At 40.2% G+C, this 24691-nt stretch overlaps 1 protein-coding gene across 4 annotated transcripts in view; it reads left to right on the top strand.

Annotated features, from left to right (window-relative positions):
* The window catches only part of LPP (LIM domain containing preferred translocation partner in lipoma), a 631519-nt gene extending 616433 nt beyond the window's left edge, over nt 1-15086 (top strand). For 2 of the 4 annotated variants that reach the window (XM_037037971.1, XM_037037916.1), the window contains exon 13: nt 1190-15081. In XM_037037971.1, the coding sequence (XP_036893866.1) occupies nt 1190-1318 (129 nt within the window). In that variant the 3' untranslated portion in view covers nt 1319-15081. Of the gene's footprint in view, nt 1-1189 lie in introns of all 4 variants that reach the window. The other 2 variants (XM_037038015.1, XM_037038086.1) reach the window with 1 other exon arrangement.
* The last annotated feature ends 9605 nt before the right edge of the window (nt 15087-24691 follow it).

Raw genomic sequence — 24691 nt, forward strand, 5'->3', positions numbered from 1 at the left:
TGGTTAAAAGGCTTAGTTTGGTTTCACTACTCAGTTTCTTGAGTGTCTCCAGAGCTACAGAATATCTGCTCATTCATTTTGGTAAAGCCAACCTTGCCAGGAAGCCCAACTGGGCCTCCTGTTGCGGTTGCCATTGCATCTCAGGCGATATCCTTCTTGAACTTAAATTTCATTCTTTGTCAAATGCAGACATGAGCCCCAACAACAGTTCTGTTGTGCTGGACGGCAGAGGCGAGGTATGCAGCAATCGCAGCCTTTTAAAGGAGTGTCTACTGGAATTAGCAAGGGCACACACCCTTGAAGGAAGCACTACCTTTTTTCCTAAAGAAACTTGTTCTCTCTGAACGTAAGGACCAACATTGAATTATTTAATACTTTCCAAAATGAACTCACAGAGGTGCTACCAACAATAATATAATTACTTACAGTTACGTCCTCTTCACATTTTTTTCAAAGTACGTTTCACATCCGTTGTCCTCTTTGATCCTCCCAACAGCTTGGTAAGGTAGGAAATGCAGGAGTTATTTTCAGAGTGGCAACTGGCCTTACCTGCAGGGACACAGCAGTGTCAGCACGAAGGGGGCTGCCTCCCAGCCCAGCACTCATCCCTCTGCACCTTCATATCTCCTTTGGACAGCACAACAAACCGTTCTTCCCCACAATCCTTAGGGTTTTATTTTTGCTACAATTGGACTAAGTATGCAGGGCCCACTGGTGGCCCTTCTGCTTCGCAGGAGTCATTCTTCGGCTTTGCCTCTGTCCAGAAATGGCCGAGAGATTTCGTCCCTGCACTGATGATAAAGGGTAACAGTGAATTAATGGTTAGGGATCTGTTTTATTTTTTTGTTGTTTTTGCTATTATTATGTGGGTTAGACAATAAAACTACCATTTGAGATCCTCAGGGTGTGGGTTGTTCTCTTCCTAGACATGTATTTCCTACCAAGTGACCTTAGGAGGGTTATTTTTTACCTTTTATAAAAATGTATGTCTTTAATATCTAATTCAGTTTTATTCAACACTTACTATATTATACACTGGGGATGGATTGGAGGGACCTGATGATGTATGAAGTAGGAAGGTAAGTGGCCACATTTTGGAGCTTTTGAATGGAAAGCTAAAGAATTTAATCTTTACATATGTAGTTTCTATTTTCACTTACATCCTATCCATCTGTCTTTATTTTTCTAGGATTGTGGTGGTCTCCTGTCTGAAGGCGACAACCAAGGCTGCTACCCTTTGGATGGGCACATCCTCTGCAAGACCTGCAACTCCGCCCGCATCAGAGTGTTGACCGCCAAGGCTAGCACTGACCTTTGAGGTCAGTGGCCCGTTCCGCTGGTTAGTGGATGGCGCCAAGAAGAATGAAACACACACACAAAAGAAGAAGAAAAGCAATAGAAAAATAGAAGAAAGGCAATCAAGCTATGGAATACTCTCTATTCTTCATGTAGTAGTAACCTTTCTGTAGAAACACATAGATTATGAGATTTCTCTTTAAGTTCTTAACCAACTGCACATTTCACATTCAATTATGTAGGACGCTGATGGGCCTTTGTTCCCAAGGACTTCCACATTTTTGCACGGATTATGCTCCATCCCATTCACTTCTGCATTCCCGTAACTTTTAAGCCCTGTTTGTCTCACTTTTCATCTGGTTGAATGGCTTGTTTAGTGTGGTATTTGCTGTCACGCAGATTTTCCTGAGTGAATCCGCCAGTTCACAGGTACTTTTCGGCCTGACGTCCCTCCTTCCTATCAGGTCCACGTTGCCTGTGATCACAAAGGGTAGCCATTCTTCCTTGTGTATTAAAAGGCATGTCTTTCTGTGGTTCTAAACTGGTCATGTTCCTTGGGAAAAATGCACAATTTATATGTTAGGCTATAAAGAATTTAAGCTGTAAATTACACAGTTTAAAACAATTCCAAATTTGTAACCACCCGAATTCAAAAGCTATAGTGACCAGTAGAAAAGGGTTCATTTTGAAAACAGATGTTAGTGAGAGAGATCCAAACTTCAATATTTTTTAAGAAATTGCAGGTGGGATGTGCTGAGAAAGCATTGAGGGGTTATGCTTGAAAAGCCCATTATTAGCCCACGATATTACCTTAAGACTTCCCTTTTCCATGCTGCTGGACACAGTGCAAACTTGGTTGTCTGTAGAACACAAAATTGCTCTGCGTTGCCCAGGGTTTTTTTCATATCAGAAGTATTGATTTTTTTCTAATATTCAAACATGAGTACCAAAACTGACTTTTTCTCTAGTGAAAGATAGCTTTAAAGAGCAGTGAATTCCCCTGCCCCCTGGCCCAGGTCTTTTTCTCCTGATAATTGCAAATCAGGGCACATAAAAAAATAACTGTAGCATTTTGTTTAGCTTACTTTAAAAAGACAGAAAAACTTGAAAAGATTGTGAAACCACAGTTTCATTATTCTCTTACTCTTTCTGCAACTCAAAATACATATTATAGGAGATATTGTCATGTCATTGATGTGACATTTATGCCACACTTTCAAAGACAATTACAGGAAAAAGTCCCTTTTCTGAGTTTAAAATATACAGAGTTTCTGCCTGGAATCTTTATTCAAACTCCATTGGGCAGTGAAATGAATCTTTGCCAACTGCAGAACCATAATTCATTAGGTTCTAATATCTTTCTTTTAAGGAGAGACACCTACCTTAATAAGGGTGTTTTTTTTTTAAACTAAGTATTTTGGATTGAGATTTCTTAAACCTTTCTTTAAATGTTCCACACATATATGCTTTTAAATTATGAAATATTTTAAATGTGCACAAAAGTATAAATAATAATATAATGAATTCCTATCTATATAACACCTAGTTTAAAAAATCAAATATAACAAATATAGTTACATTCCCCTGCATACCCTTCCTTGGTTCCACAAATATATTTTTCATCATTATAAAATGATAGTCAGATTTTTAGACTAATTTTTTAAAAAAATTTTAACACCCATAACAGCAATGAAAAAAATATTTGGGCATGTTTTGAATTGTAACCCTTGCCTCAGGAATTCCAATGAAATTTATTTTACTTTAGTAAAAATAATCATAAAAATGGTTCTATTTTTTCAATAAGGAATTCTCAAGTCTATGGTCACTATTGCTCATGTAAGTTAATTTGTGGCTCATTTGCTTTGGTCACGAAACAGTATCATTTTAGAATCAGCAAAGTTGTAGTTTTGAAAGTGTTGTTTTTTTTTTTAACCACTGTCCTTTTCTTACCTTAGTATTCTTATCTTCCATCTTAAGTTTCTCATAATGTGAAACACAATGAGATTCACTTCGGGCAGCATGTGGATTATAGGGTACAAGGGCGACTGTGTCCCTGAATTTCTGTCTTCTAAATCAAAAGCCAGACCATGCTGATCACCTCAGAAAGCACTGACTGTGAGACAGTTGGGGAGAGAATATAATCTGTAGGAATTGCTTCAGTAACTTTATTTTGTATGAAATGCTTGGGAAAAACTGTTTTTAAGCCAGAAGCAAAGAGCCCAATTTATCAAGAGGTGAATTTTACCTCTTGAATAGCAGTCATATTATTATAAATTTTGCTGAAAAAGGAAAAATTTATGAAATATTTATACTATGAAATGCAATAACATTCTACTTGTTTGTTACATTTAAGTCCTCATGTAACTGAATGTTTACAAGCCAAAAAAAAGCAAGTTATAAGAAAGTACCGTCACAGGCCCATCACTGTGGCACTGCCAGAATACTACTTGCTTACAATCTTTATAGTGCATTTTTATCACAACCTCAGAGTATCTTTACCAAAGATTTTTAAAGTAAATCTTTTTAAATATAGACTTACTATACTTTTATATAATAATGAATGTGCACACATACATATGCAGAAATATTTAGATTTAGATTTTTTTCTTTCACAAGGTATAATAAGGAAAGGATCCTACAATATTTTATTCCAGGATTTCTTAAATATATGATTTATATTGCTTTCTTGTCTTTTCTATTAGTCATTTGGCTTAAACAATGCCAAATCACTCTTTTCTGTTTTAGTTACATGAAATGTTGTCTATAACAGAGATTTAAAGATCATATTACCTTAATGATTTATTATTCTATTATCTTTTGATATATTGTCTTAATTGATGACATTTAAATTTATAAATAATGGAAAAAATCATACAGTCTATTACAGAAAGTTAGTAAAAATATACTGGTTTTAAAAATTGTCAAGAACACAAATACTTGGTAATTCTGTGTAACATAAGAGACATGGAAAAGGGAAAATAACCCACTGTGCCATGGGCTCTGCTGATCATTTGTGTCAGAGTTCGTCACTGCCTGGACCCCCAGCTCATGCTGGCTCAATGTGGAGTCTAATGTGCAAACAAAATTGCCTTCAAAATTTAAAAATAAGTCCCGTGTTCCAGCATAAGGCGTCAAGGGCTTTGAGATGCTGGAAATCTCTGCAGCTCAAACATGTGGGTTCTTTTTCTTGTTGTTGACAAATTATTTCTGTAGGAGCAAATTCCCTGATCAAAATTCCCTCATTGGGTATGTGCTGATTGCTGTAGTGGAATTCCTAACACTGTAGTTGTTTTCTCTCTATGAAAGATCCTTTAGAGATGCTTGTGGTGATGTTTAAAGTCCATAAAACTCTACATTTAGACAAGTATTTTTATCTGGGTTCAGAGGAAGAAAGAGAACACTTCTGTGGGGATATCATAGAGGGTTTTATGGAGTAGAGAAGGGACTCTGAAAACACATCTTTTCACAGTTTTCCTAGTTAGTAAAAATCCTATTAATGTGAACCAGCCAGGAATAACAGTGTTATTTCTATTTGATACAGTTTGGGTGTCTCTTGTCAAATCTGTGTCAGCTGCCCCTTGATGCCCCCATTATCAAGATTTGAAGGGTGTTGGGGAAATTCTGGCAGCTGCTAGGGAGATCAGGGAAGAACTGATGTAACCTCACAGCCTCTCACCATTCCTCTTGGCTTGGAAAGGCTTTTTCTTCATATACATTTCTAGAAATATTGCTATACTACCTTAGGATTTCACATTTGTAGTTTAAACAAGTGATTGTCCATCTGTTGCCTCAAGCTACAGTACATGTGTGTTACGAAATATGACAGCATGTTCCATACCCTGCTTTAGCCATCTGTGGAAAACCAGGAGACTGAAAAAGATATACCTCTGTGAAATGTTCCTCGAGTCCCTCTCCTGAGATTGCTCTTTTGGTGCACTTTTGTGGGAGACAATCAGAGAGCAACACACATGTGTGCCTTATTGTCAAAGACTCTCCGCACTGGAGTTCTGCACTGAAGCGTCTAGAGCCTAAACACTAATCCCCAAAGCTCCAAGATACACCAGCAAAACCCAGGGAGGTCTGAACACTTCATCTTAAGCCATTCTAATAGTATCTCTTTTCTCCATTATGTCTTAGAAGTACCTTATGGATTCTTAAAGTTGAGGACACATTCTTAGTGGCCACAGGGTGATATATTGGATGTTGTTAGTGATTGTTTGGTCTTCCTCTGGTTTTAGTCAGATAATGGAGACAGGACTTCACCTTGAACCTATAACAGCCATTCAGCATATCTACTTTTTAAAATTGCCATAGTTTTTTGGTTTGTGTGTTGTTGTTGTTTTAATTTAATAGTGGACAGAACAAGTTTAGAATCCTAGTTCTGAGTTATTACAGGGCAACCATGAACATTTGAGGTCAAGTTATCTACTCAACAGATAACTACACTGGATTTTTTCTTATGAGGCTGTTGTTTCGTTAGCATACAATTTCGAACCTTTAAAAGATTATCCAGTTAAAGCTATGCAACTTGGTGAGAATTCTAAATCTCTCTCCCTTCCTCTTTTTCTCCCTCCTCTTTTCTCCTCCCTTCTTTCTTGCTTTCTTTATTCCCTCCTTTTCATCATACCTATTAATGCCATTCTGCTTCAGCTTTCATAAACAAACCAATGCATTATGGTCCTCATGGTGTTATGATCATAATAAGGGAAGAAGGCTCCCACAAAATACATGTGGCATCCATAAACCCTTTCTTTCTAGAGTATATTTCCCAGATTGTGTTTATTTCTAAAATGAGATGAGATTATAGAGTCTTTAGGTTTTATTTTAATGAGAGTTCATCAGGGATTCACATCATAGAGTTCTTGGTAAATTCATTTATGATTGCCCTCGTTTTCTCAGCTAAATAAAAAGTGATCTTTCTGAGACTCAGGTTTTCAGGGTTTTTTTTAATCCAAAGCATTTCTGACTAACAAAACAATGATATTTTTTAGTGGTGGCATGTTATTTTTACCCCACTGAAACTTGGTAATTTTTATTATGGCAAGGAAAAACTATTGTCTATCTGGAATTTTTATACATATCAGCATTTTGCCCATGACAGTGATATTAAATCTTAATATTTTATAAAAGCAACCTAAGAACAAGTCTGGGTCTCTCACTGAAGTACTTTGTTAAAACTTCAGTCTGAGATTCTTTTGAACTCTGGCTAATACTGATAAAATATGCATGTGCCCTCTGTGTCCTTTTGTTTGTTTGTTGGGAAAAAGCTTATATTTCTAGGACTGTGTCTCCATTTTTGCTCTTTATCCTCACTTTCATCTTCTACACGTTTTCACAAGGTTGACACTGATTTTCCTTTTGGAACAGAATCACATAGGTGGACAGTAAAACATAATAACAATATATCATACTTAAGTCAATACAGAAATGAAATTGCCAGGATTTGATGAAAAGTCCCAGTGAGTATTTCATTTTGATATATAGGCAGAGTAGTTTTTGTTTGTTTCTTTGTTAACCTGTATTCAGGAGGAGTGGGATTCAGGAGCAGAAGGGGGAATTTTAGAGGAGAGGCAGTCTACAGCTAAAACTATGGTGACACGGTTCTTGTGTTGTGTGACTGAGAATTTTCATAAGAGCTTTTGGGAGCAGCAATCACTGTTGTTTAAGGAGATGAAATATATATATTTCCAAGTTAAGGAGATATTTAAAAGGCTCTATGGCTAACAATCTATTTTTCCTCTATCAAAAAAAAAGTGAAATGACGCTGCTTCTGGGTCCTGTGCCTGGCCACAACTACACTAGGAATTGGTAATACCTGAACTCTTGTCCCCTCGCAGAGTGGGGCATAGCTCGCCTCCTCTGAGAGATGATGATGCATATTCTGACACATTTTTAGATAAACTACACTACACCCTAAGCATCTCTGCCAGTTAGAGATGTTTCTGTTCATACAGTGATTTATCTCTTTCCAATGCACTTACCTGGTGAGCGCAAGTGGTGGTTTTTTGCTCTTCCGTTCGAATCTCTTTTCCGTGTCATGCCTAATAACCACACTGTGGTGGATTTGTACCTCTTTTCTCTTTTTAGTTGCAAGCAGAAAATTAAATACAAAATGGCATATTTTCCCTTCAATACTGAAAGGACAGACACTTATTCTTTTCTCTATTTTATTTTCCTGGCTCTTGTTCCAAAAAGTTGTGACTTTATTTTAGTTATCCAGCATGCGAGTGGCTGATTTGGGGGAAAGTTGTGTGGAAGATGCATTTTTATGAAACTCAGTGACATTTCCCCCTTGATGTTACTGCTCTTTGTTTCTGATTAGCATACAGAAGTCTCTAACAACTCTAATAGAACTGGCTTTAGAGCTGAGCAAAGCAAGTCTAATGTCTAAATATTTGCCTCTCAGTCAGACAGCAATAATTCTTTCAATTTTCCCTCATTTATTGACAGGATGTCAAGGCAAATTAACTTTCTGCTTTTTCTCTGAACTGTTGGACCCCAAAATGTTTTCTAATATTATTTCAATCTATTCAGTGAAACATAGCAATAGCTTTGGTTCAAGCTAGGTTAAAATATTTTTTCAGGGTTGAAAATAAATTGCATTTGAATCACCCAAAGGAAATTGATATTAAATGTGGAAATTTCCCTCAGGGACTCGAACCCAGGAGAGAGACTGCTAGATGAGGACAGATGTGCACACAACTTTATGGCTCGTACTGGTTTTGATGTTGCCAACATCAAAGTCATTCTGAAAACAAGAAGTGAGTTAATACATATGCCACGCATGGCACTCCCACTTCTGGTAAATGTTCATCAAGTCTCCTCAACCCTTTTTTCCTGGACTCTTTATAGAGCCAACATAAACATTTACTGGCTGGTTCGTTTTGAGAGCCATTCTCATTCTTCTCTGTTCAAATGCTTATATGCAGAGATGTTGCAACTTAGACCAAGTGAACAGCTTTCCTACATGATCAGTTAGGAACTAGCCTTAGAGATCCATATCTTCTCTTTACATTTGTCTTTCTAACATCTTAAACCGTACTCATTTCTTTAATTATCACTGTAAGAGAATCAGCCCCTAATAACTTTGATTCAGGCCAACTGCAGTAAGATCAGCAGGTTCCACTGGTTCTCCACAGGAAGGACTGCAGGGTGACGAAGAGTAATTCTTCCCAGTGGTATCACTAAAGCTTCATGAAGTAGTAAAATCTGGTACGAAATCTTGAATTGACGCATTGACTGATTTAGAATTGAGGGGAGACTAGCCAGGGCACCGGAAACAGCAGGACAGCAGAGGCTGCACTTAGACAAGACCCTCTACTTTAAGTACCTTTAAGTACCACAGATTCTGGAACTTCCTTACCAGAAGGAAGAGCTTCCAGATAGGCAGGTGGGAAGGAAAAGGCATAGAGGAAGCCTAAGTCAATTTTTATTTGCTTTTTTCATTTCTTCATAATTGGAAAAAATGGGATGGCCAAAATGTAATGCAACACATACAGTATGAAAAGGAAGCCTTATTTTATAACATTCTCACTGTACAGTCTGAGTGGCTCATAGCCACATACTTTAGTCTTGCAGCCAACACACTTTGTCTTTTGATCTCCCACGAGAGAATGAGCAAGGCACCTCTGTTTTCCTGTTGCTTCTAGGTCTACAATTAGAAAGGACCCGCAGTCACCTATTCCACTGTGTTGAAATTCCCTTACAGATTAATGGCTAAGCGATAACACAGACTCTGCACGAGCATCACCCGCACCAATGAGCTCATCGCTTCTTAAGGTCTTCCAATTCCACTGTCACACTTTGTTCTGAGTTCTCCCCTCGCCCCACCATCACAGCACCTACCTTTGTGGCTGATGTTCTCCTTGGTGCCACACAAAACTCATCTTTAGTACAAAATTAAATGTTGCTTCATCCCTCCATTTTTACTTAAAATGAATCTTTTGCTTTTGGCAGCATGTTGCTTTTAAAATAACATCTTTGAATTTTAGCTGAAAATTATAAAAATCTTCTTTAAAAACTCTTAAAACTAGTGAAAGCTCTTATGAAGGTCACGTTTAGCATTTATGAGTTTTTTGTTGTTTTCTTTCCTTCTTTATTTGAATGACAAATGGTTCTGTCAGTTGCTTTATAGCTACATGCCTTTCCCCAGTAACTATCCCAGGAACCATGCATCTGGTTATCTGGTCTGCCAATAGTGATCTTAAAATATTGGGAATGTCAGTGTGTGATCTCTATTTCTTACAGGGCAAAAGTCAAACGCAAAAGACAGTGGTTCTGTTAAAACCCATTACTTCGGGTTGTGCAAAAGGAAATCATACTTGGAGAAAGAAGACATAATATGTTATGGTTTTATGTAGAAAGGCATAGATTCTTTCCTTACTGCTCTGGATGACTATTTAGTTTCCACAGTACTGTCTGGCCTCTGGGAGGACAAGGCTTGCAGCTTCTTCCAGCCCAGTCTCGAATCAGAGAGCCCTATCGACAGAACGTATCATCAGTCTCCTGGGCAGGACCTGGGGGTGGCTTTCTGAGGTCTAAAACAGTAATTCCTAAGAGAGCTTACAAACTTCTTTCGCACATAAAGCAGCCCTCGGAGGACGGTTATTCATAGCTGAATCCTAGAAGAAAAAGCTGAGGCTCAGAATTGTTAAGTGACTTGCCAAGAGTGATACAGCTGGTACGTGGCATATTTGGGGATGCACTCAGTCTTGCAAGTCCAGCAGTCTCTTCTGTGGCCACTCTCCGCACAGAATACAAGAGCACAATGTACGCTTCTCACAGACCGAAGTACCCCCCATTCTATGGCATCCGAGGAAATCACATAGGCCATTTAGCTGTCAGGGGGCAAACCCACATGTGCACTGTCAGAGACCACAGAGCTGGCATGCGCCATGTGACAACTTGTGGGAAAGGACTAAGTATTCTGTCTGATCCATGCTGTGAGGGAGTCAGTGAGGAAGGGCCACCGTGAGGAGCAAACGAGTGCAGCAGCGAGGCACACTGCAGCAAATTTCCCCAGAGACGGTTGGTTTACTTTACAGTAACTGAAAAACTCTGGAACTGTGAGGTTCAGAATATCAACGGAGTTCCTATCATTTACGATTCAGTGGAGTGCACAGGTGACTTTATCTTTAGGACAATTGTCTCTCCTGTGGACTGCAGTATAAGCCCCACGGAGGGAGAAACTGCTGTAGGTAAACAATGCATATTACTGTCTCTCTCCGTTCACATTGATCTGAGGCCCACCAAGTGTGTGTTACTGCGTCAGGCATTTCCCAACCAGCCAAACAACCCATGACCTTTGAATGCCCATGAACAAATACTATGGGACTGATTACCATTCTGAGATTTGGCCTTTGCCATTGGATAGACTGGGCTCCCTAGGCTGTTGTAGCTTTATGATTTGTACCTATCCCAGGACTTTAGTGGTACTGTGCGTTTCCAGGACACTTACTGGGAAGCCTCTGTGTTGCTCTAGAAGCTGCTCTACACAGGAAATCAACCGCTGGCCATTCTTTCTCTTGACCTGCATCCCTCAGGAAGCTCTGCCTTTTGGTGTGTGCTCTTGGCTTTTTATTTCATCCCATTTCTCTCTACTAGTTGTTTGGCTTTTGGTTAAAATCTGTGACTCTGGTTGAAAATAATTCTTTCTTCATCTGAGTTAAATCTACTGCAGGAAACCTTTAAAATGATCTTCTCTAACATGCTTTCTAGGCATTTTTCCTCCCTAGAGTTTATCATCCATCAAGCCGGTCTCATCATCTATCTGCTGATTCCCAGGGATTAGTAAGGGCCACGCTGAATGCCAAGCAGCCTCTCACCTCTGTCCGATCTTCACACCTGGGAAATGCAGGAGGGACCAGCCCAGCCAGAAGAATAGTCAGTCACCTTGGCTGAGGTGGCAGCAGTCAGAGTCTGGAGAGGCGCCTCAATTTCTGTGAGGTCTGATAAATGTTGCGGCTGATGGATTGGAAAACAGTTCTTGGAGAGTAGATGGAGTCCCCCCACCCAGGAGTGGATTAATAGAAGCAGCATTCTGAGGACTTTGCAAAATTACCCAAGTGAGTACACCTGAGTAGAGACTCACTTGGGTAGAACCTGTGACACCTTAGTAGAGGATACAGCAGGACAATGAGACGGTGAACACAAAAAAGCAGCCCTATAAAAACAAATAAATAAAAGGAGCCACACACCCTGCTTTAGCTTTACATAACGTAAAGAAAATTATTAATAAAACTGTTCTTCCTTCATTCTACACAATACAGTCTCCCATATTTAGGGGAAATATAATTGTGTTGTCTTTAAAACACACACCCTTGTGTGTGCATGCACACTCGCCCACACTCATCCACACGCGCACACAAACATCTTCCAAGAAAGCTGATCCCTCAAAAAAGAAATCTTACTTTTCAAACACAGGGTTTTTCAGGCCAGAAAATTAATAATTCCTAGACCTGACCCAATTTTTGTGGCTGCCAAAAAGGAAAAGTTATTTAAATTTTCTATGGATCGAATTATCTCTTAAAATATTCCAAAGCTATTTGAGATGGAGTTGGAAACTAAGGTAGTTCTCTCCTGCTTGATTCCCTTTTTATATTTTTATCTGTTGGGAGAAGGGTAAAGAACTATTTTTAGGCTGTTGTTGATATATTGTGTTGCCACTTTTGTTCACACTGAGGCGTAGGATTAATAGTCGCTCTCTCGACTCCATTTCCTCAGCGAGAGAGAGCAAATATTGGGCCTGAATGTCTTTCCTCATGAAATTATTTAACTCCACTCTGAACTGCTTTAGAAAATGTAAAGTAGGGAGAGCTAGGTTTTCTTGGATGCATTCCTTCTTTTTTTTTCCTCCCCCTTGGAAGACTTATGTATAAAGTATAAAAAATCCAGTTTTTTCTCATTTCTTTTTCTATTTTGGTACAGTTGATGGTCATTTAGTAATAACAATAAACCAGGAGTAGGAGAATAGCCTAGCCTGGTGATGATGCCTCTGCCAATGTGTTTCATTCCTTCAAACAGGCTTTGAGAGGAAAATAGTTTTTTATCATTGAAATGCCAACAATAGAAATGACCTCATAATTTAACGTTCAGGTGGTAAAAGGTGACTGGATAGGTGGGCAGTGGCTGCATTTTACATCAATTCCATGTACCCTCTGCTTAGTTTTTATGTGACTATCAAGTACATCAGCATATGAAATTGCCCAAAAGAGTTACAATGCCTTACACCTCCCTCACCAGGCAGCGATTTGAAACTGATGTAGTTGGTGCCAGCCATCGAACTTGGCTGAAGCGTATCCTTGATGAAAGAGATTTAGATGCCTAGAAACTAGATCTTGTCACCAACAGTTTATAATGAACTAGTTGCAAAATCAGTTTTAAACTACTTTCTGTTACTACCCACTTATTCTCTTGGGAAAGCTGGTGAAAAAATTATCCGAGAATTATTTCCTTATATAAACGAAGTCAGTATTCCCTACCTAGAATCTGAATTACGCCCTCCTTCTTTTTCAGAAAACATATCAAATAGCAAATCGAACTGAAGATGACACAGGCTTGTCTGATTCCTTAGCATGCATGAGATTATCGTGTGATGTAACGTGCCTTAAATGAAAATGTAAGCTCAGATGCAAAACTTTACAGCTGAGTGTAGCATTGGACGTTTCCCATGCCATCTCTGCAAGAATTTACTCTGGCTCTTTGTTTTGTTCTGCTTTTTCAACTTCATCTTTATCATTAGTGTAACAGAATTGGGGCTCTCTCTCTGGTGAGAATATGTGCACTTATGAGATGCACACAAAAAAGGAAGGAAAGAACTTGCTTCGTAGCAAAGCTGTGCCATGAAGCAGCCGTGACATGGAGGTGCCAAGCCTGAGGATAGTCATTTTCTCAGAGCCACACATGCGCGCTTTTATTTCACGGTTTTGTTGCAGGCTTTTCTCCTTCTGTGCCGTCACCTTTGAGAAAAACGATTGCACCTTCTCCAAATCTGCCTTTTTAACAGCTTCAGTTGATCTGGCAAGATGTCCCCAGCTCTGAATATAGCCATTTGCCGACTCTGGCCTCTGCAAGACTGACTCGAATCTGTGATCTTCTGCTCAGCGTACACATCAGCAAAGTGAGAAGATAAGCCCTAAATATAGGCTCTATTAACTTTACTTTTAGATTTACTGCCTTCAGAAAGTGCCTATTCTAAGAAACACAAACGTTGTTCCCCCATATGTATGTACACACAGTCCCCAGAGCCCTGCAGTAAGGCCTTCAAAAACACACTGTCTACAGGAGTAGGTGCTGAGATAAGGGAGCCTTGCCGAGTGGAAGAAAGTCACTCATTTCCCATATCCTCCCTCAAGAGACACCATGAAATGGGCTACAAACACATTCCCCGAGCGTTCCTTGCTGGTACAGCCACTTTATATTTATATCCTCCTGGATGGCGGCATATTGCTGAGGTTTCTCGTACTCTGCTTCAAGGGAATATATGCTTTATGCAATTGGAACAATTAGGGAAAAACTGTTGAAGAGAATAGAGCTAGGGCCTGTATTAGGATATGTGTCATCTGCATGTTTTATAAACTAAGCATGGGTGGGTTTAGAATGTCAGCACATTTCTTCTTCTATCTCTCAGGCTAACATCAGTGAAAACTAAAGAAAATGTGTTGGCTGTGAGGCCTGGAGGCTCAGGGTGCCAAACGTCCTTGCCAGATCTTTAGAGCATCTTTACTTTGACTCCTAAAAATACTAGCACGGGGTACTTAATGGCTTCTGTTTTCCTCATTCTGTCACTGACATTGTAACTACAGATATTTCTGAGGGAGCAGCAGCACAGCCCGGAAAGATGGGTTCTTGCCCAGGTGTGGCAATCGGCCAGGGTCCAGTTACGTAGGACAAGGTAGACAGTGCACGATATTTGGAAAAGGGTTGAAGGGAGGACGTGCTTCCAAAAAAGATCTTTCTCAATGTGTCGTCTGACTCAACCAGCTGGCAAATTGTACTTGCCAAGTCGCTCTCTTTCCTTCTAAGTCAGTTGGCTCCAGGTTCACTCGAATACATCTCTGCTTTGGGAAAGTGAGACACCTCTAGTTAGCCTTTCTCCAAGGAACTGCTGACATCTTAATCACAAAATCATGTCCTACACTACCTGGTATCACCCAACCGAAGTAAAAGGGCCCAAGCTCTGGAAGATGCTTTCCATGCTATTGCAGTCACATCTGCTTCTCATCCAAGGAGCCCACTATAAAAACTGGGCGTGAGGGGAAAAGAGGCTACTGGTTCACCCTGCTCTCATGGTCATCCTTTTATGAAACCAGTTGGCTTCTTGGAGAAAGAATGATGCTTTTTCACTAACAATGCCTACCTTTCCTGGTAATGATCTTTGTCTTGTTTTACCTTACCCAATTTGAACATTAGTCAATTTGTCTGTTCTAGAGAACCATATTTTAGTGCTAGATGAGAGTTCCCAAATCTCTGCAATGTCAGAGGGGGCATTGGCATACAGAGGTGTTCCCCCGGGAAACAGGATGGACTGGAAAGGAGCGTGACTCTACTCCAGGTTTCAATCTGATGATGCTGACTGTGAGAGAGGATTTTATGTAAATGGTAAATGGTGTTTACGATTGAACAGATCTAGAAAAAGGGGAGACAGGGAAAAGCTAGGTTTTCTCTACGCTGAGTGAGGTTTTCTCTACGCTGAGTGTGTCGACTAAGAGCAAGAACTTCACATTAAGTGCAGTCATAGCTCCACCATGATCACCCACTAGTCAGAATACCATTCCCTGACTTAGGGGAAACCACACCAAAAACGTATAGGGGTTATGCCTTGTTTCACACACGTGACACTGACAGAGACATGATATTCCTAAAATGTAGGTTTCCATTTGTAATTTCACTCAGCAAATTGCATTTCTCTACTATGTCATGAACCACCACTGACATATCCAAAGTAATCCATGTGGTTCCTTATGAAAATAAGAGAATGAAACCTGTTTTAAGGAAATGATTTGAGTATTCTTTTGTATTTATGTATCAAATTATATTAAAATATGTTTCTATGTGCCATCTATTTGTTTTTTCCTCAACTATATTTTTCCAATGCTCTGTAAGAATAATTATGAAAATCATTCTTTTTTTCTGTAAAAGAACTACAACTACTTTATTATGTTTAGAAATTCAATAAACTTCTTACTACATTTACTTGCCTTTTTATCATTTGCTCTCCATGCAGTCCTCTGAGAAACAATGCCTCTCAAACCAAATATGAAGCCAGCAAGAGTATGAAGGTACCCACTGACCTCTGTCCACTGTTGGCACAGAAGATCGTAAGGTTGGATGTGTTCTGAAATTATTTGATCACCTGTGTCTTAACTTTGCAAGCATTTTTCTCTTTTAAAGCTGGATCTAAGTAAATGGGTCCCTAGGAATGGAGGTAGGTGAGGAGGGGTGGTTCTCCACTCTCATCACCAACATCTGGCTGACTTTTTTTACACTTTTATTCCAAAAGTATTGTACATACTTTTCAAACACTGAGAATCTGCTCTGTACTAGGTACCTTAAAGGACACAGGTATAAATCAGACATACAGCTCCTGCTTCCTATAGTCCAGGAGAGCTGATAAATATAGATGCAAATAACTGGGAAAAGGAAAGAAAGACTCAAACATATAGGAGAGTAACTTAGCATTTTCAATGCTATCACTGTTCATTATATATTTTTTTACATTTTTATTTATTTATCTTTAGAGGGGAAGGGAAGGAGAGAAGGAGAGAAATATCAATGTATGGTTGCCTCTCGTGAGTCCCCTGCTGGGAACTTGCCTGCAACCCAGGCATGTGCCCTGACTGGGAATCGAACCTTGATCCTTTGGTTCACAGGCCCACACTCAATCCACTGAGCTACACCAGCCAGGGCCATTATATTATTTGTGATCTTATAATGTGATCACATTATATGTGATCTGGAATTATTTTACTCTCATAGGTTAAAATGCTGAGAATGTAAGAAATAAAGTTAACGCAAGATCACCATTCATTAAGCACTTTTTCAAAGTACTATGTGCAGTAGAACCCAGCACTTCTGATACCCAGTCCAGTGGTCTATCCACTAAACTTTATGAGTAACTAGAATGACAGGGTACGTGAAACTCCTTCCATGAAATTCAGAAAAAACTATCTCTTCTCCAATTAAGCCTTGGGTTTTAGCTCTCTAGCATCAATTTCAGCCTACTAATGCTAAGGATCTGAGAACTATAGATGTGAGAACTCTGTAAGAAGCCCCCATTTTAAAAGGTACCTAAGACATAAGGTACACCTATGAATACACAAATGATGGATAAGTCACTGGGACTTAGAGTATTCATAGCTTCTTGCCAGAAAGTTGTACACAAAAAAAGGCATATAAGAAGTAACCTTGCCTTTTCCCGTTTTTCTCAGATTACTCCCTTTATGTCCTTTGGCCCTCTGCTCTCTGTATTCTAACACTGCTAGTCTAACTATTCCTTTTGCTTGCTCTTATTCATAGAATGTGTGACCTACAAAAGACTTAGATAGCATTTAGCTGATTTTGTGGGGGAATAGAAAATACTGGAGATAGGAAGGGATTTATCCAAGGCCACAAAATAATTGAATAACAAGACTGGATCTTGAGTCCAGGTGTCTTGATCTCAGTCCAGCACCACCATAGTGATGAATGCAATAACATAGAGGAGAGCGGAACAGAGTTCCATCGGTAATTTCCATTTCTAAGAGAAACAAGGAGATTAAAAATGAACAGGAACTGAAAGGTCTTAATGTCCATAGACCCTAATGAGGAAATTCTAGAAGATAAATTTCAGGAAGAATGAAAATAGACCAAGAAGGAATACCAATGATGCAGCAAGGGATGGAGAGCAAAGAAAATGGCAACCATGTAGTTCAACCTCAAATAGTGGGTTTATCTCAGGGATGTGAGAGTAGCTGGACATTAGAAAGTCTGTTAATGTAATTCACCACTTTTTAAAAATATAGAAGTCTTACCTCAAGGATGCAGAAAAAGAAGAATGAATAAATACAGTAAAAATGCAACTCCTTAAAACACTAGGAATAGAAAGAAACTTGCTTCATTGAGTAAAGACTGCAAAAATCCCCACAAATGGCTAAACATTAGAAGTAATTATTTTAAATTATAAACAAGAGAATGGTTCTCAATATCATCACTTCTGTTCAACTTTGTATTGAAGACTCCCTAAACAGTAGTCATAATAGAAAAAGAATGGATATAAGGAACCACTCTGCCATTATGATACATGCTGTAACTATAGAAAACTTTATGTAGAAACCTGAGACAATAAGCAAATAATTAACATTTTAAAAATTTAGCAAGTATGTAAGCTATATATAACATTAACATACCAAAAATCTATTTTATTTCTGTATAACAGCCACAAAAGCTTTTATAATAAATTTTTGAATAAACCATATATAATATTAATAAAAATGGAAAGTACCTAAGAATATCTTTTTTAAATTGTAAAAGATCTTAATAAAGAAAATTATAAAACTTTACTGAAGAGCATTAAAGTATATCTGAATAAGTAGAAAGATATACCATGTTCTAAAGTAGGGAAATAACATCATTAAAATGTAAATTCTCCCTAAGTTTGGTCCGTAAATTTAATAGAATTATAACCTAAATCCCACCAAAATTTTTTATAGATTTTGGCAAGCTGATTTGAAAATTTACTTGGAAAAGCAAATGCTAAAATACTCAAGACATTTTTGAAGAACAAGGAAAAATAATTTCCTTTACCAGGTGAGACTTGTATAAAGCTATAGTAATTAAGGCAGATTATTATTTGTGTAAATAAGACAAAGGACAGAATCATTAACTGATGGTGACGTAACACTGGACATGGATGCTAGTGCAGCCCACTGTGGGACGGCCGATGGTGAGACAATCAGGTTTCCATGGGGACAAAGTGACATCCAGTGCCTACATCATGTAGGCAAAACTTTAAACCTGTTTAAAAATCTTTATCCCATGAACTTAAATCAATACTCTCAACTTCACCCCAGATTCTGGTTGAAAACACAGCATTTTACCTTTCTGCCTTGGCTATTACACACAGAAATTAAATGACACACTCTTTACTTCCTCATGATGATGTGAAACTAGCAATGAAAGAGAATTTTGCATGAAATAACCACAATCAAGATTCCTAAGTTCAGGTCAGAGAACCACCTCCCTCCCAGCTCCTTTAATGGGAATGATCCAGGTAGGTAAGGAGAAAGAAGATGAAAACACCAGACAGTCCTGTCAACAAAGTCCACCATGCCCTTTGGTTCACGCCGGGCCCAAACCTCAATTTTGTTCCAAATTCTTCCCTCTATTTTCTCAGCTGATGGCTCCCCACATTCTCCTTTTCTCTGTCCTTAATCCACCTCGCCCTTGCTTTGTCTACCCTGCCATAGTCCAGGCTCTTATTTCTTCAGAGAAGCTTTCTACAGAAGCCACACTTACCTTCCTGTCTCAGTCTTTCTAAACTTACCACCTCACCATTACCTCTAAACCTTCACTGTAGCCACCTACTTCCAAGGCACAAATTGAACCACACTGCTCCCCTGATCCTAAATTTCGCTATCTCTCCACCTCCTCCTCGGTTGAATTCAAATTTCTCAGCATGATTTTCAAGTTTCCAGGTTATCTTTCCGGACTTACGTACTCCCACTCTTCCCCCAACATCCTGCCCTTAAACCAGCAACACTCTCAAACAGGCCATGCCTTCTCACTTCTCCTGCCTTTGTCCTCGTTTTCTTATGTTTAGTCTGTCCCCTCTCCTTCCTGTCTGGCATGCACTGAGTCCTACAAAAGAACTCTGGGAGTTAACTCCATCCAAACCCGTGCATTAGGATGAAGAGGCTTGACCAACCCGAGCAAGGCTGCTGGCAGCCTAAGGCCACATCCTTGGGACCCAGGCCCCCTTTGAGTTTCTGTCTGAAAAAGCTGGAACTGTCAAAAGAATTTACCATTTCTTCTGACCAAGACTTGATGATAGTCCCTTGACTCCCTTTCTTAGAGCATTTACTGAGGTCTTAGAATTTTAAAGACTGCCTCTGTCCCTTTGAGCTATGTATGTACTCCTCTCCTGCAGCCCAGGAGAGTCTTTCTTAAGGACCCGAAAGCCATTCCTTTGAAATGTAATCATCCCAAAAGGATAGGGCCTCTGCTGCCTGGTCTCTGTGGGAGGACAGAGCCCTATCTTCATGATTGACAGACACATCTGGCCTAATCCCAATCACTGGCCAGCTTCTTCCTCCTTCTTTGTTATTTTTCACTTCCCTAACTCTCATTGAGCCCTGTCTATTCCCCGTCTTGATTACCTCATTCTCCTTTTAAAATCCCCAGCCGGCCTTGCACAAATGGGAAGAGAGCTCAGCTCTTGCTCTTACTGTCAGTAGTCACAGAATAACATGTTTAGCTGCTTTAACCAGTGTCTGGCTTTGTTCACCTTTGACACTATTCACATTCCAATGCCCAGCCTCCCTGTTACTTCCTCCAGAAAATTTTCTTCCTTGACTTCCAAGATGGTAGTTGCTGCTCTTATATGTAAGCTCCTACAACTTTGAACAGATCTATAGTAAAATATTTATTATATTAAACTAAAATGTACTGTTCTTCTAGCCTAACTTCCATCTGTATCAAAGTCTGACAAGGTTGGAAACTGTTGTCCTCACTCCTGTATGCACTGAGCCCGGCCTTGAACAAATGTGTGGTAGATGGAGGAGCACATGGAGGAGGGAGTGAGAGCCCCTGTGTGGGATGGTGAGGGTTAAGATGTGCTCCCTTCTAGAGTTGTCCCTCAGAGGAAACGGGGCCTGAGAGGTGTGCTTGCAGAGTAGGAGGGAGGCAATTACATTCCTCCAGGAGGAGATTGACCGGTACAGACTTGTCCTTTCTTACCACTGAGATATTTTCCACTCCACCTTTTCCCTTCCCAAGTCTTTCTAAGTTTGTATTCAATACCTTTTCCCTGCAGGGGCTGTGAAGAACCATTTTGGATTCTGCAGTGTAATAAGGGAGAGAAGGAGAACCCAAATCCCTTCAAACGCAGGACAAAAAATTTGCCAACTGAAAGGGCTTCTTCTTGGCCCTAACCAGATGCAAATGTGTGATGTCAAGCCAACCTAAACTATCCCATTGTTTTCAAATGTGACTAAGTACTGACTAATATTACTTCCTCTGGCGCTTTTTTTTTTTTTGACTCAGTAGAATGGAAAAATTCCAGGCTGTTGTTATACTTTGCTGTCTGGACAGAATGACTTCCTGCATATCATAACCACTTGAGAGGGGAAAAAAATGAAAGGGGGGAAAAACCTCCCAAGAGTTCCCTTAAGTTTAGCAAGGCTTTTTGGACATGGATTTCATTATTTTTTTGTTTTGTTTTGTTTTGTTTTTTGTCCTGGGTTAGTCACAAAAGTAACAAAGAACATAGACCTCCAGGTTGGGAAGAACCTTGCCCAGGTTGCCTAGTGAGGAGCCAACACTTCCCCTGCTCATCCTGAGATTTGCTAAGTCATAGTGACATCCCCACCAAGTCAGGCTGGCTGGGTGTAAACACTCTTTCTTAGGGAACTCTGTTTCCTCCCAAACAAGTTCTCACACCTTTGGGCTGCCAGCAGTTTCTCCTGCCTCCCTGTAGACTGTTTCTTGCAGTTCTGCTGTCTGGGAAACAAGCGGTGTTTGCAGAGATGTCAAGAGTTTCAGAGGCTGTTCCATGTGGACTAGATCTCTAGAGACAGATTGGTAATGACTTCTCTTGGAGAGCAAATAAAGAAACGAGTGGAACCAAAGCTCTAGGAGTGTCTTCAAAGGGCGGAAACAGAGAGGAAGGACACCGATCGAACGTGCCTGTGGAAGATCAGAAGGGTCCCTTCTCCCACATCAGTGATAGTGATAGAAAATGAAAATTGTCTAATTCAAACCTCTCGGTACCAATATTTCCTCCATTCTTCCCCTCCTTCTGAAACTGGGGGCTATGTCAGCCCCTACTTCACCCGAAGCCCTCCCAGCCGCAGTCCTAGGTAGTTTTCACCTTTACACTTGGTTCTGAACAGTTAGCAGCCTCAGCTTCTCCTCTTCTAGAACGAATCGGGTGACAGAGGTTTTATTGTCTCATGCTACATTCAGACAAAACCTGCTATCCTTGGACAAACTGGGGAATCTGTCTTCCCCGAGATTTTCCTTCTTTCATTGCATGATCCTAGATGGATTCGTAAGAGGGCACAGCATCTCTCCAAATACCAAGGAAAACCTCTTGCAACTGCAGAATTCGCTTTTCTTAGGGTGTGAGTCATTTCTATAACCTCTGAGTTTCCACCAGTTTCAGGGTCAGAGGAAGAGCCAGCCCTCCAGGGACTGTCAGCCCCCTGGGAACTGGGAGGAAGGCTGCATTACCTGGCAGAGATGTTTGCCTTTGCCTTTTCAACTGCGAATGGCGAATCCTGTCCCAGAAACCGTAGCCATCAAATGCAGAAGCTGTGCTAAATCATCACTATTTCAGTTACTAATTAGGTATAATGTTCACAGCACAGGAGTCTGTGGGAGCAATAAAACACTTCTTCAAGCGATTAAACTTCCAAAAGAACACACTTTGATCACCACAGGAACCACTCCCTGGCAGAGGGTCTGCAGGGCAATAGCATCCCCAAGCCGTGAAATGAAGGATGAGCACCCGGAACTCTTGGTATGCACAGGCACCTCGTCTCTTTTGGCCAGACCCCTGCTGCACCTCTGGTTCTGTCAAGACGCCTTGGGGGACCACATATGTGACAAAGTTATAGGGCAAGTTCACTGGAACAACCATGAGATGACACAGGCCAAAGGCTTGGGGGGCCAAGTAGAGAGAATGACTAGAACCACAGCCATTTGGAGATAGTTGCCTACTACTCCTGGGATTGGGGGCCCCTGCTCCTCATCCCAATTTAAGGGGGTGATGTCAGAGAAAGCCACTGTGGTGGTGAAGAAACCAGAGTTACTGTTCTAAGTACGTGCACATGAATTAACTCATAGCAAAGATGCAGTCATTTGCTCCAGATCATTTTCAGAAATCTTCACTTGGTGTGTTTTTTAAAAGACAACTACGCATGAACTGCATGCTTATTGTAGAAAAATGGGAAAATACGAACCAGCAAAAGAAAGTTTTAGTATCTAGAGAGAAATTTCTCAACCTCAGCACTACTGATATTTTGAGCTGGAAAATCTTTTGTCATGAGGGCTGTGCTGTGCATTGTAGAATGTTTAGCATCATCCCTGGCCTCTACACACCAAACACCATTAGCCACTGTCCCTGCATCTGGAGCAGCAAAAAGTAGGACCAGACACTGCCACATGCCCCAGTGAGAAGGCTGCTCTGAGGACTCCCAGTGATGCCGTTTTCCAGTCTTTATTCCTACACACATACAAGTAAATACATATTTTGAAGTGAGTTGTAGTTTACTGTTCTTTATTTTCCTTTTTTGCTTAACATTAGATCCTGAACATTTTCCCATGTGCTACCTATTCTACATCATCTTAACCTCTCCACTGTGCTCCAAAGCACAGTTGTACCATGGCTTATTTCATCTTCCATTTGGTGACACGGAGATTATTTCCAAGCACAGGCAGAATGTTCAAACAAAATGACTGTGCCTCTTTCGCCTTCTAAATGGAAAGAGGTTAGCATAATGCATATATGTGGAAATAAGTCCTCACCCTGCCTCCTTCCACTTAAGGAGACTGTTGGGGGAGCAAGAAAAGAAGAGAAATCTTAAGACACTTCTGGGCTGTTCATGGGGAAGATACCAAGTGGAATCCATTCTCGTGTCTCTGGTTAGGATGGCATAGGAATTGAGGGGTGGTGTGTCACATGAATTTGAGAAATATTCAAATTTGGGAAAGGAATTTGGGAAAGGAAATAGCTTACGGGTGCCTAGGCAAGGAAGCCAAGAATGAGGGATCCTGAAAAACAAAGAAGGGAGCAGATGGAAAGAGGTTTAGAATGTGGGGAGGAGAGTTTGAGAGAAGTAGTTGTCTGCTGAGTGTCAAACCATTTACTGTTAAATTCTTAATAAAATTTTAGCACATGCCCTGCCTGTGGCCAAGGCACTGGCGGAGTAAAGGACTGTGTTCTGCAGAGTGGTCCATTGCAGAAAAGGGACAGCAGGGCAGGTGCAAAGTACCAAGTGGGGAGGGAGAATGAAACAGATTTGGGAGGCAGAGGCAATTAGGTCAAAGAAGAACAACCAGAGATACTAGGGCTGGGGTCACAGGGTTTCCCTGCACATGAGATGAGCACCTGAGCCAATCTTGTTTAAATATTACAGGCCAAAAGGACCTCAGCAGGATAAAGGATCTAAGACAAATCCAGTTGGCAGAGGCTTAAATCACACTTTTGGGGGGCTCTTACAAAAACCACTACATAGAATATCATTGTGGTTTAACATTTGCAAACAATGTTTAATTTTTCTCTAGGCTAAGTGTTAGAAATAGAATTGCTGCATCCAAGAGAATGAACGTTCTTTCTCTTTTTTAAAGATTTTACTTGTTCATTTTCAGAGGGAGGGAGAAAGAGAGGGAAAGAAATATCAATGTGCATTTGCTTCTTGAGCGCCCCCTACTGGGGATCCGGCCTGCCACCCAGGCATGTGCCCCAACTGGGAACTGGAATTGAACCAGTGATGCTTTGGTTTGCAGGCTGACACTCAATCCACTTAGCCACAGCAGCCAGGGTGAGAATGCATGTTCTTAAGGCTTCTGATACATATTGTCAAACAGCTCTGATAAGGTTTTAATAATAATTTGTGATTTTACCATACCACCAACAGAATATGACAGTTCCCATTTCTCCATTATTTCATCAATATTGCTTTGTGCCCTTTCCATTTTATAGGAGAGATCAATGAGATTTGCCAGTGTTCACAGAATAATAAAGCTAAAACCAGAACCCACAGCTTCCTGACTCCAAGTCCCAAGCTCTTTATCCACCACGATTCCTCCTTCACCAAACCTGGAAGTATTTAACCTTTAGAAGATGCAGCCAACATCAAACCTGATCCTTTAACTCTTCTTGTTTTGAAGTTAAAATCCAAACTCTTTCAGTGACTTAGAAAGCCCTTTATAATCTAGTCTCTACTCACCTCTCCATCCTTTTCCTGTCTTGAATTTTTAGCTCTCACCATATAAAATTTATTTACGTTCTCAGGTATCCTTTGCTCTCTCTCTCTTTCTCTCTCTCTCACCTCAGGACCTTTGCACCTGCTCTTCCCTCTCTCCCACCCACCTCTCCTAGGGTAACTGCTTCTCAAACTTTACTTTAAACTTAAATATCAACTCTTTCATGACCTTTAAATTCTATGTTATATAGCCCTATCATTCCCATGTGTTC

The sequence above is a fragment of the Sturnira hondurensis genome, unplaced genomic scaffold (genome assembly GCF_014824575.4).
Source record: "Sturnira hondurensis isolate 20B ecotype Veracruz unplaced genomic scaffold, ASM1482457v3 Scaffold0000396, whole genome shotgun sequence".
NCBI classification, from domain to species: domain Eukaryota; kingdom Metazoa; phylum Chordata; class Mammalia; order Chiroptera; family Phyllostomidae; genus Sturnira; species Sturnira hondurensis.